The sequence below is a fragment of the Azolla caroliniana genome, unplaced genomic scaffold (assembly GCF_043228905.1).
Source record: "Azolla caroliniana isolate FFs.n. ecotype wild unplaced genomic scaffold, voAzoCaro1.0.p SCAF_11, whole genome shotgun sequence".
Lineage (NCBI taxonomy): Eukaryota > Viridiplantae > Streptophyta > Polypodiopsida > Salviniales > Salviniaceae > Azolla > Azolla caroliniana.
Window position 1 is genome coordinate 19327790 of NW_028230446.1, and position 14699 is coordinate 19342488.

General features: G+C 38.1%; 3 protein-coding genes across 3 annotated transcripts; 1 reads left to right on the forward strand and 2 right to left on the reverse strand.

The window, feature by feature from the left end:
• The first annotated feature begins 630 nt into the window (after positions 1-630).
• LOC147858336 (RNI-like superfamily protein) lies at positions 631-2589 on the forward strand. Its single transcript, XM_087327270.1, has one exon. The coding sequence runs from the start codon at positions 716-718 to the stop codon at positions 2120-2122; it is 1407 nt and encodes a 468-aa protein (XP_087183396.1). The 5' UTR covers positions 631-715; the 3' UTR covers positions 2123-2589.
• Positions 2590-3836: 1247 nt separating this feature from the next.
• Positions 3837-7123, reverse strand: DEG5 (DEGP protease 5). Its single transcript, XM_087327278.1, has 8 exons — positions 6803-7123; positions 6267-6413; positions 5913-5975; positions 5246-5335; positions 4992-5114; positions 4627-4714; positions 4105-4179; positions 3837-4023 (listed from the first exon to the last, which is right to left on the reverse strand). The coding sequence occupies exons 1-8, from the start codon at positions 7100-7102 to the stop codon at positions 3917-3919; spliced, it is 993 nt and encodes a 330-aa protein (XP_087183404.1). The 5' UTR covers positions 7103-7123; the 3' UTR covers positions 3837-3916.
• A 1872-nt stretch (positions 7124-8995) lies between these two features.
• LOC147858338 (pentatricopeptide repeat-containing protein At3g26782, mitochondrial-like) lies at positions 8996-13084 on the reverse strand. The gene has a single exon (XM_087327262.1). The coding sequence runs from the start codon at positions 12717-12719 to the stop codon at positions 9168-9170; it is 3552 nt and encodes a 1183-aa protein (XP_087183388.1). The 5' UTR covers positions 12720-13084; the 3' UTR covers positions 8996-9167.
• Positions 13085-14699: the final 1615 nt, after the last annotated feature.

The following is a 14699-nucleotide window of genomic DNA, read 5'->3' on the forward strand; positions in this document are numbered from 1 at the left end:
TATTTATTTATTTAAATTCTATTATAGCTTTTGATGGGCTTCACAAATGTACGTTACCTCGCAATGCCTAAAGCAACTGATATTTGCCCTCACGAAACCTTGCTTATAGAATGGACTACTTCACTTTATATCCAATCGAGTTGATCGACTCCACATACATATGAATACCACACACCCCCTTCTTTATGTTAACATCAATACATAGCAAGTTTAATGTCAACCATCTCAATGATACAACTTTTTATAGTGGACCTCCAATTTAGACGAGGGAGAGTCTTCATTTATCAACTGCCCTGTTTCTGATGTAATATATGGATAGGACTCAACACCATAATTTATAGGAAGGAGAGTAAAGAATGAGTTATCTGGCATATGCAACTGACTCGTCGGTTACTTGAAGAGGCGGGACTTATCACATTTAATGGTAATGACCGGGCGGGGCCAATACGCATTCAACGAGTGCTTGTCCGAGTTGGCCGCCCAATGTCCGGATGTGGGCTTGGTTGCCAATGGCCAAGAGAGAGAGAGAGAGAGAGAGAGAGAGAGAGAGACCTATGTATAAGGCTATAATAAGTCAAATGAACTACATATGTCATTGTTATATCAATATGTATGCCAATGATTCATACATCCCCTACCCTAGAAGAAGAAGAAGAAGAAGAAGAAGAATCTGAGATTCATGTGGGTGAATCTTCATTACAGAGATTAAGGGGGTATGGATGACCTTCCTGATCATCTCCTGTGCCATCTCTTCTCTCTCCTCAGGGGCTCACCCTCTGATCTCAACGCCATCGCCCTTGCAAACAGACGCCTCTATGAGCTAGAAAGAAGGCAAAGGCTCTCCATCAGAGTGAAGTGCGGACTAAATCCCGTCGATTCTGCCCTCACATCTCTGTGCAGAAGGTTCCCTCTCTTGCAGAAGATCGAGATCGACTATGGAGGGTGGATGGCTAAATTGGGCAAGCAATTGGACGATAATGGTCTCAAAATCATTGCGAGCCTTTGCCCTAACCTTAGGGATCTTGAGCTTAGGTTCTGCACTTATATTACTGATGTGGGTCTCTCTTATCTTGCATCTTGCAAGGGTTTAGAAGCGTTGAAATTGAATTTCGCCCCTGGCATCACCGATCGTGGCCTCCTGTCGATTGTGACAGGGTGTCGAAACCTATGCATTCTTCACCTCACACTTTGCCTCCATGTGAACACATCCGAATGGCTCTTCTTCCTTGGCCGTCTGGAGAGAATGAATGACCTTTCCATCTGCCAATGTAAAGGTATCCATGAAGCAGACCTTTCTCAGCTAGGGAACGGTTGGAAAAGACTCAAGAGGTTCCACTTCCAAGTAGATGTCCACCATAGATATATGAAGAACTATGGTGGGTTTGTTAACGGGTGGAATGGTCTCGTTAATGATTGCACAAGTCTCGAAGAGATTCGGCTCGTTAACTGCCTCATTAGCTCGAATCAAGGGCTTGGATGCATCCTGACAAAATGCCGAGCATTGCGAAGTTTGCATCTTGATATGTGCATGGGTCTCTGTGATCGGGACCTCATTGAACTGGCACAGGCTAGCATTGGGCTCAAGTACTTGTCGCTCAGGTGCCCATCTGATTTCTCATTCTCAGTGCCTGCCAACTACCCACCCCAGCTGTCAGATGAGAGCTTGAAAGCAATTGCAAAGCATTGTGAGTCTCTTGAGGAAGTGTCCATCTCGATTGCAGGTGGTTGTTACCCATTCATGCCATGTTTCTCACTCTCGGGCATCCTGGCATTAGTTGAAGGATGTGGTTCCTTGAAATCCCTTGTTTTGGATGGGGTCTATGCATTCAATGACCGAGGCATGGAAGCACTCGGTGTTGCCCACTCTCTCGAAACCCTTGAGTTGATCCAATGCCAAGAGGTTAGTGATGATGGGATGCAACTCATAAGGCACCTTCCTTCACTAAAACACTTGAAATTATCAAAATGTCTCGGCATTTCGGATGACGGGCTTGCAGCGTTCATTGGATCTTATAAGCTAGAGTCTTTGAAAATAGAAGATTGTCCCAATATCTCCGAAAAAGCCACTCGAGGCACTGCCAAAATTGTGTTCTTTAGATGTGACCTATCATGGTTGTATTAACTAGTAGTTCGGGGAATCTCAGAGAGAATTCTTCAGGTGTGAATACATACATGTTGAGAATGTGAAGTGTAAGATATGTTTCTACTTCTCTATGGTTTGTAAATGTGAACAATAACACCAAAAATACAATTTGGAGATGTAGGCATACACAGTAACCTAGCTAAATTCATTATGGAGATGCATTGGTATATATGTTGTGTATAATCATTCCCTCCACAAGGGGTTTGACAAGATATGCCTTGTGGAATATATATGTGGATCTGCTTTATTCTCATTTTTCAAATTGCTACTTGTAAATGAGAAGTGGTGTGAATTTCTACTATCATAGGGGTCCATACACTAGTTTGGTTTGAGTTGTCAGCTTTTGGAAACTCCATTATTAACTGACATAACTAACATGGAATTCTTTGTATATATGCATATGGTGTGTGTGATTCTTTTCGAGAAAACAATATCCATGGTATATATGTCTATTTCTCTTCATGCAACTCAACGCATAATTTTTTTGTTAATCAAATCTGGGTACCTTGTTAAATTCCAAATTGACTTACACTTGTGTTTTAAGCTTTGTGATTGTTGTGGCTTAATTTTTTGTTGCTATCATATATTTATGCAATTCTCATAGCCAGGCGTAATTTACATATTGTTCTTGAATTCTCATGGATCTTAATTACTTCATGTACTATCAAGTTACATACCTCAAATGATCTAAACTTAACTTCTTTAGGTCTCTCGAGTGAATATTTTTGTAGAATTAGCTGGTTCTTCTATATGTCCTTTATCTTATGAGGCCCTCTTGAGTGGGTTTATCTGGAGTTGTGTGGTTCTTCTGTATGTGTGGTTGACTTTTGTGTAAGATACCAACAATTCTTGTACACAATTAGAACAGAAATTCGCAAGTGAGTTATAATCGACACAGCACAGGCATTCGATTCTAGCCCCACCTTTTCTGTAGCAAATGTAGTTATATTACTCCAAAACAGAGAACACTTAATCTACGTCCAATGCATAAGAGTTTACATAATTAAACCATGGATTTTACATAATTAAACCATGGATTTTACAAGCCACTTTGGCCCCTGATGATTGCGGCCTTTCAATGTATCCACCAAGAAAAATTCTAAAAGAATAAATGGGTCCTAGTTAGGAGTCTTATTGTGTTATTGCTGAACCTTTATTCATTTGCCCTAAAACTAAAACCCTTATCTCCCATAGTCTTATTGTGTTATGCCATGCCAACTTTTATTATTGCAACTTAACACACAAAGTTTGAATGCTCTTAACAAGCCAAATTATTGAATTGCCATTCTCCAAACTAAGTGTTGTTTTATCTTAATTGTAAAAAAGTACGTTCATAGCTATGCAGAATTAATTTTGGCTGTGTCATTGTACTATGGCTGCATAGATGTCAAATTGGAGGCAAAACCACAGATTTCATTTTGGAATTAACTTGTTGAAATCAATGATAGGCATTGAAATGTTCAAAACTCCCTATACCAAATTTCATTTCATACATGTACTATCTTTTATCTTTTTCCAATAAAAATTGATAATGGAATTGAAAAAATAAATCATAAAATAGAGAAATATATTTTCTTGTGGTTCAAGAGAGCTGGCTACATTCCTTCAATGTTTTTGATAGTTGTCCCATTATCGATTCTTGTCCTAATATTTTCAGGGTTTTTGGTACTGGAAGGCAGTAGAAAATAGTATAAAGCCAAGAGAAATAGGTTATTAATTGATGGAATAAATGGATGATTGAACAAAAGTAGGATGGTATCAAAATTATGTCTATCAATCAATGAAAGAAGATAATGTCCCATTGACAATAAGATATGGAACAATCCTTAGCACTGGATCAATGGGTATAGCAAAATTAACACCTGATGACATTCCCGAACCTATATGTAGAAAACAAAAATCATTTTCTAACTCAACAATTTATGGAGTATACAATATCAATACTAAGAAAGCAAAGAGACCTTGGCGAGTAAAAGTGGCTGTGTTTATGCCAATGATGTGTCCAAACGAGTCAAGCAAAGGCCCCCCAGAGTTGCCTAGAAAAACCAACAATTCAAGAATATTAAATCAGATCCAATACTTTTTACGCAACAAAATGCTGATGCTACATTTGAATATGTTGCTGCTTTATTTTTATAAACATACTATTATGTGTAACAATTTAAACAATTTCAAGTCAAAAAACTCTATCCCTAATCCCATTGTTTCTTGGTTAATCTGAAGGGGCGATGTTTCCTATAAAAGAAAAAAAATCTGCTCTTTTGTTTCCATGTTGGAACAACATTTAAACTTTGCAATAACTTGGTTGGCCTTATGATTCGGATTGTTACCCCTGTAACTTATTTGTAAGCTACAGCCTATATATAGTTAGGTCAGGGGTTACAAATTTCAACCTTCCCCCAGGAAATGGTAGCAGAACCTCTGATGAAGAGAGTAATAATTGTTTCAAAAATTCAATGTTGTTGGCATCTTATTAATGATACCTGCATTTATCGCAGCATCTGTCTGAATAGCTCCAACAATGACCCTTCCTGCTGGTGAAGGAATCTCGCGTCCCAATCCACTAATCACCTGTCAAATGAAAATACCGTATGAACTCATGCATGAATGTATATATATCTGCCTGTGTATATGCACGAGTGTCTGTGTACACACGTAGATCATGTGGCTGTATTTTACAGGTAATGAACGAAAGTGAAAATTAACATGTAATAAAATGTAATCTTAGGGATAAGCAAAAGGTCAAAATGACCAACAAGACGTAATTTACCTTATACACAAGTGTCTTGTAAAGGTATTTATGTGTGTGTGTGAACATGAACCATTGAATATATAGCTTTCGTCTTACCCCAGTTGTTAAGGTATGCGCAAAGCCATAAGGATTTCCTATGGCAAAGCAGCTCTGGCCTACCCTAAGGCTCTTTGATGATCCCAGGGGAAGCGGCTCCAACACATCCTTGGAGGCATCAACCTTACCCATTTTCATACAAAACAACTTCTTGTTAGAATGTACTAAGGCACCAAAACGTGAGATGAATTTCATTCATATAAGAGAGTAGATAGGGCGATCTCAAAAGATCGGAATAACAAAGAAATGCTTGCCTTTAACACCGCTAAATCATGTGCAGCATCAATCCCAATGAGACTGGCTATCCTGGTTACAACACTGCCATTGGGACATAAGAGTGAAACCTAGGGAAAGATTATTCTCTTTTAGATCGGCAACTTGGTTAATATTCAACTGCTTGGATTTTATCATTTTATTTTATTCATTATCACTTTTCAAATACTTTTTATGCATGAGCCTATCAATTCACGTTCTAGACATCTCCCAGTTTCCATTAGTGTGTTATACTGATCTTAATTAACATTTCAACTACATTACCATTAGTAATACAAAATAAAATAAATCAAACCATTAAATTTTTGAAGAAAAAACACGATAGGAATCAACGTACACACATCCATATAGAAAGAAATATACATACACTATGTCTAGATATAGATTGAACGGTCCAATATATTGACTTGATTATATGATACATGATGATGTTTGTAACTTATAGTCTTTCCTGTTATTTTCGTAGAATCTTAAGACAAACAAATAGGGTTTTTTCTTTACAAAAATATTAGATAGACTAGTTTCTTAATGTTGAATGGCAATCAGTTCAATTTTTATTTTGAGCAACATAAGTAGATAATTGTTTTCCAATTTATTTAAGCAAAAAACGGTTTAACTTTTTACTTCTAATAAGAAAAAAGCACTGACCTGGACTTGTTGTTTGCCTGAAGTGTCCTTCACCAGTTTCTCCACAACATGATAGTTGGTGACCTATGCAGCATGTATAATCATGATTCATAATCATACTTATCATAAAAATAAAAATGAAGTGAACCTATGCCATGATATGTGATGTATAGAAACGTTAAAGAAACAAGAAGGTAAATAGAGAGAAAGAGAAACAAAATGAATATAGTGAGATTTGAATCGGACTACATGGGTTGGTAAAAACTTGCCATTTATCTACGAAGTGAACGAAATAAAACTATGAGAAAAACAAAATCACTTACAATGTGTCCATTAAAGAATGAAATTAAACTACGAAAAAGACAACTCGCTTACAATGTGTCCATATCGATCCCACACAAACCCTGATCCAGTTCCTTCAAGCTTTTCATCTTGTTCCATTCCATTGTCTCTAGATTCGCTCGAGGATTTTGGATTAGCTATTTCTACCACTTTGATGCAAACAACAGACCTCGTCGATCCCTGCAACAGACCTACTAATGTCTATTTCATTGCTGCAAATTTCTTTGGTTTCTACTATGGGAAAAAAATGCCTCACTTTGTCGGTAAAGCACCATATGCCTATGTCTAGGCCCACAATAATGTAGTATGTATGTGTGTGAACGTGTATATGCGTAAATTTCATTGATTTCCTATGCGTGTACATATACACGCATAGGAATCAGTGGAAATTTCACCTGTATATACACCATTTGTTCCTTCTTGTAGGACCTGTTTTTAGAAGTCAGTTCTTTTTCCTTGTATTATGTGAATGCTTGTTTGATTTTCATGTGCGGCGTGATATAGAAATCGACATATACAAACACAAATACATCCACGCATAATAACCACAAAATTTGCGGCGTTCTTACCTCAAAGAGGTTGACGACATTCTGCTCTTCTTCCTCCAAGTCTTGCTGGATGTTATAATCCAGAGCCAGTGATAAAGAAGAGAAGGAGGAAGAGAAGAAAGGAGTCACAGGAGAAGCGAGGGAGAAGAGGCCTGCTATGAGAGCTCTGCGATGAATCAAGGGTTGAGTTCTAAGATGAGAAGATGAAGATGAAGATGAAGATGAAGATGGAGATGGAGAAGAAGAAGAAGAAGAAGAAGAAGAAGAAGTGATGGTGATGATGTTATGTGACATTGATGTCATGATGGTTGTTGTTGCCATGGATGGGCATGAATGAGAGGGAGAGAGGCCATACATATATATATATATATATATATGTACATACATACTTTGATGAGCACCACTATTTCCTAGGGCTTGACTCTGAGCCGGCATGACTCTTGACTCATAACTCTTGACTCTCGCTCATGGTATCCGACTCTTGGCTTGTCGCCCAAATCGGCTAAATTTTTGGATGTCGATTGTCCGCCGCACGCCTCGACTTCTTCAAATCTGCGAGAGGACAAAGACCTGATGTGGTTCAAAACTAGAGCTATGTTCGATGATGGGCCTTTTTTCACGACGACCGAATGCCATGCTCATCATTAATCGCCACATGGGTTCACCTTTCGATTGGGAATATGGGACGTGTGGCATCCATTCTCAAGGTTCACTTGCTAAGGACGAGTTTCATGGTTTCTTTTTGTATCTTGTTGTTTACATCGCTAGTCTCTAATGGCAAGAATCCTAGCCTCTTAAGAAAGTGAATTTGAAATAAGCATCACCAAGGTTTAGTACAGTTAATATCATTGTTTGGTGCATAAATGCAAATGAGACGTTATTATTCTTTCCTCCCTCACGAGTCATGATCCCATTATGATTTGTGGTAAATTCACTTTGAACCAATCACCATAGGTTTCGATCTATCCCTCTCAAGAAGGATGACACAAGAACAATGTCCTCCATCAACTCCAACATAACACATGCAACATTCTAGATATTTTGGTTGCTCCAACATAAAGACGAATTCATGATTACTATACCTTTGTTTTTCTAATCAAACACATATTGAATTTGGTAACTTGTTCGTATATAACATTTTGAAATAGTGCCTTCACATTGTGCTTTAATATGTAGTCTATTGTTTACTATCCAAGTTAACATAAATAAGATTGGAAGAAACTTCATTGTGTGCCTATAGAAGTAAATGTTAAAAGATCTATGTAAATTATTCTAGCCTTTTGAGTTGGCCTAGTATCCCAAAATTGAAAGTATATGAGTGAGCAATGTAAATACATATGTAGATATGATGCACTTCCTAGTCCCTTTTGGTAAGGTAGATCATCTTCTATTTATTATCCTATCATTACACTAGAGTTCATGGCCTAACAATAGCTAGTTTATTTCAAGAGCGACCACCATATCCAATCATAACAGTGGCCAACCATCATGTTAAAAGTTATTTGCATAGCAATTACCAACTTGTTCAAGGGAAACATCCTCTTCATACTATTCTAGATACCCTCAAATTCTAAACCTAACGATGGCTAGTTTCTTTTAAGGTTACAAAGAAACAAGGTCTTGACAACCACCCTACCAAGCCTCCCAAATGACTATGGTAATGACCAACTTGTTGGCCTAATCTAGACTAACATGCTCTAGACATACCATATCACTATGGTCTCGACTCCTGACCAATCTGCATGACTACTGGCCAAATGATGGTGACCAGTTCTTAGTTGGACAAGTTTAGTTTGGACATATGGCACGAATACAACCACCTTGTCAACAAGGTCTATCAGGTCTGGCGTTGACATCTCAATAATGATTGTTTTGTCAGCCACAATCTAGACCTATAGAACTATAAGGTCAATGTTTTAGTACCATTCAAAATATTGGCACTTTGTCCAAACATACGGATCGACCTCCATGTCAGCTCAATCTACATGGCTTTGGTATGGACATATCCATCACAATCACATTGTTGGCCACAATCTAGCAAGACTTTGTACCAATACTCAAGTACATCAATGTGTATGTTTGGAGCTAGTAAGACTTGTACTTGTACTTTGACGATATTCTGGATGCGTAAATCCTTCACAATGCATATTCTCATTAAAATATTGACATTGAAATGTCTCTGTGTAAGTTGTATGAGTCATACTAGGTTCGCCAAGAACTAAGGTAAAACTCCATTGTTTCAAAGAATAAAAGAATGCCATGATGGCAATGTACATAATAAGACGACCATGATCATATTGTAAGGACCCTTATCCACTTGTACAAATAATCATGTGTGTGTTTTCATGACCTTTATATGATTAATCAAATGAATGATGTGGGGGATTCAGAACATATCCAAGCAAGAACATGATCCATTCCTGAAGTGATGGATACAACAATTATCACGAAGTATGATTTCTCGTTTCTCAATCCTTGAGATAATCTTTGTAGCATCATGACAATTACTACACATCCGTAAATTCTTTGTTACACGCAAAGTCTCCCCCTGGGGAGTGTTAAGGAGGCCAAATGCTATAGCCAACTTCTCAGCATGTATGCATAACAATGACTTTTTCCTTACATCACTCAGAGCCCTAGGAACCAAATCAAGGTTCGGAACATGACCTTCACCCTGTAACCGAAAGCTAAAGAAATCGATCAGCGATGAGATTTTCTGGTTTTCTGTGCTCCCAACCACAAACTCATGCACCTTCTTGTCCACCTCTATCAAAGCTAAAGCAGCCTTCTTTTTTACCCCTCGGCTTTTTCGCATCTCCTCTATCCTATAAGCATCATCCATTCTTCCTGAGTTTGAATAGATTTCTGCCATGAGCACATACCAAGCAGCATCCTCAGGTTTCATCACAATAAGCATTTCAAAGCATCTCAGACCGAGCTCTGGATCTCCATAGGTCCGGCAAGCATTGAGCAACACTGCCCATGTTCTCTCCGATGGTGGTAGCAATTCCAGAAGCCTCTCTGCTTCATTAAGTTGGCCTAATCTTGCAAGAAAATCTATCATACATGTATAGTGCTCCACAGTTTGCTCTATACTAAAGACTTCATTCATCTCGCGGAAGTACTCTTTACCTCTATTCGCAAGACTCACATGTCGGCATGCGTTCAGAAGGCATGTGAATGAAACAGCATCAGGCTTTATACCATGCTCTTGCATGGCTTCAAAGCATTGTATTGCCATTTTACCTTGATGATTTAGACCATATCCAGCTATAATAGAGCTCCATGCCACAACATCGCGATCTGGTAAACTTTCAAATACACCATGTGCATCTTGTGTTGACCCACATTTTGCATACATGTTGATCAAACTATTCCCAACAGATAGATCGTCTTCCATTCCTCTTTGTATCACTTCTTGATGTATCTCTTGTCCCGTCCGCATAGCTCCTACACAACCACAAGCTTTCAAAACACACGCAAATGTATCTGAATGAGGAGTGACACATTCCAACATCATCTTCTCATAAAAATCAAGCGCTTTTTGACCAGTTCCATGTTCGGCATATCTTGCAATCAGTGAAGTCCAGCCCACAACATTGTGAGTTGGCATCTTGTCAAAGACTTTTTGAGCATCAATAACCAGTCCACACTCAGCATAAAGGCAAACTAAGTTGTTTATAATGGGAATATCTCCATCAAAACCCTTCTTTACTATCTCTATATGTATGTTCTGCCCCTTGCCTCTTGCAACCGTGCTAGTACAAGCCCTCAAACAGCAAGAAAGGGTGACAACATCTGCAGATTCACCACTCATAAGCATTCGTTCAAAGGAATTCAGTGCCTCTTGAGCATGGCCAGTATCTAAATATGCTGATATCAATGCAGTCCATGATACCACTTCATGGACTGGCAACATATCAAACACCTGTTTTGCCTTAGAAAGAAAGCCACAACGACTATACATGTCAATTATGCTACTACCCACCAAAGGATCTGTCTCTAACCCATCTTGTATTACCAGTGAATGAAGCTCTTGGCCCTTTTCAAGGTTTGCTGAATGGCCACAAGATTTCAACACACAAGCTAGGACAAATGCATTGGCTGAAACCCCATCTACTTGCATGTGACTAAACCACTTTAACACTTCTTCATTTAGTTCACGTTCGGCATATCCAGTTATAAGTACAGTCCATGATACAATATCCTTGATCAGCAAATTGTTGAATAATTGTTGAGTTTCAGAAACCGAGCCAAGTTTTGAATACAAATCGATCAATGTGTTTCCAATCTGGCCATGTTTCTCATATCCACATGTGACTATGTCTCTGTGCAATTCATGGCCGATGTTTATATCTGCAATACCAATGCAAGCTTTCAAGGCACAAGCATAAAGATTTGGCTCAGGAGTCATGCCTTCAACTTTCATCGATTCAATACACTTTAATGCATCCTTGTCACATCCATTTTCGACATACCCTGATACTATTGATGTCCACGAAATAATATCTTGGGATTTTGATTGACTTAACACTTTCTCTGCATCTGGGAAGAATCCACATCTTGCATACATGCTTATCAAGCTGTTTCCAACAGATAGATCACTCTCCAGCCCTTTGCATATAATATCCATATGTAATGTTAGCCCATTTTCCAATGCCTTAAGGCTAGCACAAGCTTTTAAGATGCAAGAGAACAAGGTGGTATCAATGAAAGCATTGATAAGTCTCATTTCTTCAAAGCATGTCAAGACTTCATGAAAATGACAATGTTCCACATACCCTACAGTAAGTGCTGTCCAGGAAACCGTGTCTTTAACTGTGAGCTTCTCTAATACATGCCTTGCATCTAGCCATGATCCGCATTTTGCATACATGGCCAGCAAAGTGTTACTGGCAACATTTTCTCTCTCCGAACCAATGCATATGAGTTCCGAATGCAACTCTTGGCCCTTTGCTATCGCGTTTTTATTAGCACAACATGCCTTCAAAACACAAATAACCGTCACACTATTTGGATAGATCCCTTCAAAATGCATCTCATTGTAGTGTCTTAGAGCTTCTTCAGTGAAACCATGGTCAGAAAACCCTCCAATCATGGCAGTCCATGTGACCACATCTCGAACACCCATAGTGTGAAACAAATACTCCGCTTCCAGAAATAATCCTCCTCTTGCATACATGCTGATGAGAGTGTTTCCAACAGATAGATCTAATTCCAAACCCTTTCCTATAATCTCCTTGTGTAGGTTTTGACCATTAAAAAGAGCTCCTGCATTACTACATGCTTTCAGTACACAAGAGAAAGTGAATGAATCAGGAGAAATGCCATTCTTTTGCATCATTTCAAAAGAGCTCCATGCGTCTTTCTCATTGCTATGCTCTACATATCCATGGATCAATGAATTCCAAGTAGATAGCCGATGCAATGAGAGACCTTCAAATACATCTACAGCCTCATAAAGAGACCCACATTTTGCATACAAATTAACCAACTTGCTTCCCACACTATCCTCTCTATCAAACCCTTTGTAAGCAATTTGAGAGTGAATTTCTCGACCACAATCAATGTCTTTTAGCTGTGAGAATGCCTTTAACAGAGCAACGAGTGTGAAACTGGAAGAATCGATACCATGATCCTGCATTTCCTGATATAGATCGAGGGCAAGTTTTGGTTTTCCATATTGGACGTGTCCATATATGAGAGATGTCCATGAATGTTCGTTCTTATCAATCAATCTATTGAAAACTTTTTGAGCTTCAAAAACACTTTCACAATCAACAAAGAGAGGTACCAAGTGGTTTCCAACAACACTGTGAGAATCTAAACCATTATTGCACGCAAAAGCATGTAAATGCTTAGCATAATCCAAATTCTTGAGTGTCCTACATCTTTGAAGGTTAAAGATGAGGCTGGCTATGGATGGCACCTCAGCCATACCAATCAAAAGAAAATGAAGAAAATATTAGACATAGATTATGTTGTTATTTACCTTCTTCATGTGGATCTGTGGAGTGGGCAATCAGAATTCGCAAGTAACTTTGATGGATGAGATCAAACATGTGGATCTCCATCTGGGCAACTCTGATTTTCTCCCTTATTGTAAGTAATCATCTAAATGTTCCCCCACAGGGGAAGAAGAAACACCTAACTTTGTTTTTTTGGGTATTTACCCGGATACCCCTAAGGTTTATGGAATCTTACTATAATTATTAATACCAGATACCAAGATGCATCTACATTTTACCAAAACTTAGTTACAAGAATACCATCTAAATTCTTCTGAAACTTCTGATACCCCTAATCTTTTCAGAGATTATCAAATACCCTAGTGTATAAGAAATGTAGTAAGTGTTTTGTACTCTGGGGGTATATCTAGGTAAGTTGCTTTACTTTTTGCACCATCTAAGTATCTCTTCATAAAACTCGAAGGGCATTCCACCCAACCATATTTGGGTGTTTTGAGCAAACCTTGGTAATGGAAGCTCGTAAATTGTCTCTCGAAGAAGTAAAGTTCAACTTTAAGATATACTAAGCTTCTTTTAAAACCATGAACACATCAATATTGGTCCTAATACAAACGGTTCTACTTGCCTTGGTATGCTTCAAATTCTCGACTTATAGTCTTGGTAAATATTCATTCTCCACATGCTTGAAGCCATACTTCCATTGTACTTTGCAAAGTTATTCTTCTGTAAGATCCAATGAACATTATCAAAAGAGGCGAGAGATGAGAGGAATTCCTGAGAAACATGGGTGCAAGCTTTGAAGAGATGGCTTGGAAAATGGGGTGCATGACACTTGTTTTGTGAAATGTATGTAGGTTACATTGTGAATGAGGCATTTTTGAACACCAATGTATCACAACTTGGGAAAGATGTGGAGGTTCAAATTGCAAAACAATATTCTTTTCCAAACAAAAAGACGACACTCCTTTATACATGCTAGAACCCATCCCTCTGCATATCATCTACATCTTTGTGTACATACAACTCATGAATACAATTTAAGCCCATCCCTATCTCTATCATCTATACCATTATATACAAGCAACTCATTGATATATTCTAGAGCCCATCCTTGTCTTTATCGTCTACACTATTGCATCCATACAATGTAGCTCCTACTCCCTTCAATACGAGATACAAACTCAAGCACATGTGAGGAGATTCATAATTTATGCATATTTCTCTTTGAACAAGTCCACAAGTTTCATAAACATGTCCATGGATCAGAGTACCACGTTGTGGGCCCATTTGAGTTTGCATTCCATAGTTCATCAATTCGAGTCAACTCTATACACATTTCTCTCACAATGACACTATCAATTGTTCCTTATAACTCAGCTCCAAACACACTACTTGAAAATATTTTCCATTTGGTCCCATATGGACAACATAAAATTCTCTGTCAGTTGTCTATCTAAATTGGTCAAGAAATAAACAGAAGGTGTCAACAAAAGATTCAAGAATAATCAATCTTATTCGAAATATCGAGGGTTACATGTAGCTAATATCAAAGATCATTATTTACAAAATAGAAATATCCTAATCAATGTTGTATAACTTATATAGGTGTGAATGTGAACTATTTTGTTTCTAAATATAAAGGTACATTTTTTCATAAAGGTAAAGATCTTAAACATAATAGAATATGCAATCCAGCCATTCGCGCAATCATGTAATCTTGCTTGGTGCTCATGATATTGTCTCCTCCTCTAGTGAAGATTTTTAGGAGGAGTGGGTTTGCGTGGGTGCCAAAGGTAGAACTCATGGAGCAAATATTTACCAAGATATTAAACTAGTTTCACGTGTAGCTTTCAACAGTAAGTAACATTTTCATGAGATTAGATACCATAGTTGGCATCTTGATCTTTTTGAATACAAGACCCCATTGACCTAATTCTAATCTATGTCCT

Excerpts from the sequence above, each read along its gene's own strand:
- LOC147858336 (XM_087327270.1), top strand. The coding sequence starts at position 716 with ATGGATGACCTTCCTGATCATCTCCTGTGCCATCTCTTCTCTCTCCTC.
- DEG5 (XM_087327278.1), bottom strand. The coding sequence starts at position 7,102 with ATGGCAACAACAACCATCATGACATCAATGTCACATAACATCATCACC. Across the intron at positions 5,336-5,912 it reads CAGGCAAACAACAAGTCCAG|GTTTCACTCTTATGTCCCAA; the intron begins GTCAGTGCTTTT and ends ATCTTTCCCTAG. Across the intron at positions 5,115-5,245 it reads ATGATTTAGCGGTGTTAAAG|GTTGATGCCTCCAAGGATGT; the intron begins GCAAGCATTTCT and ends AAAATGGGTAAG.
- LOC147858338 (XM_087327262.1), bottom strand. The coding sequence starts at position 12,719 with ATGGCTGAGGTGCCATCCATAGCCAGCCTCATCTTTAACCTTCAAAGA.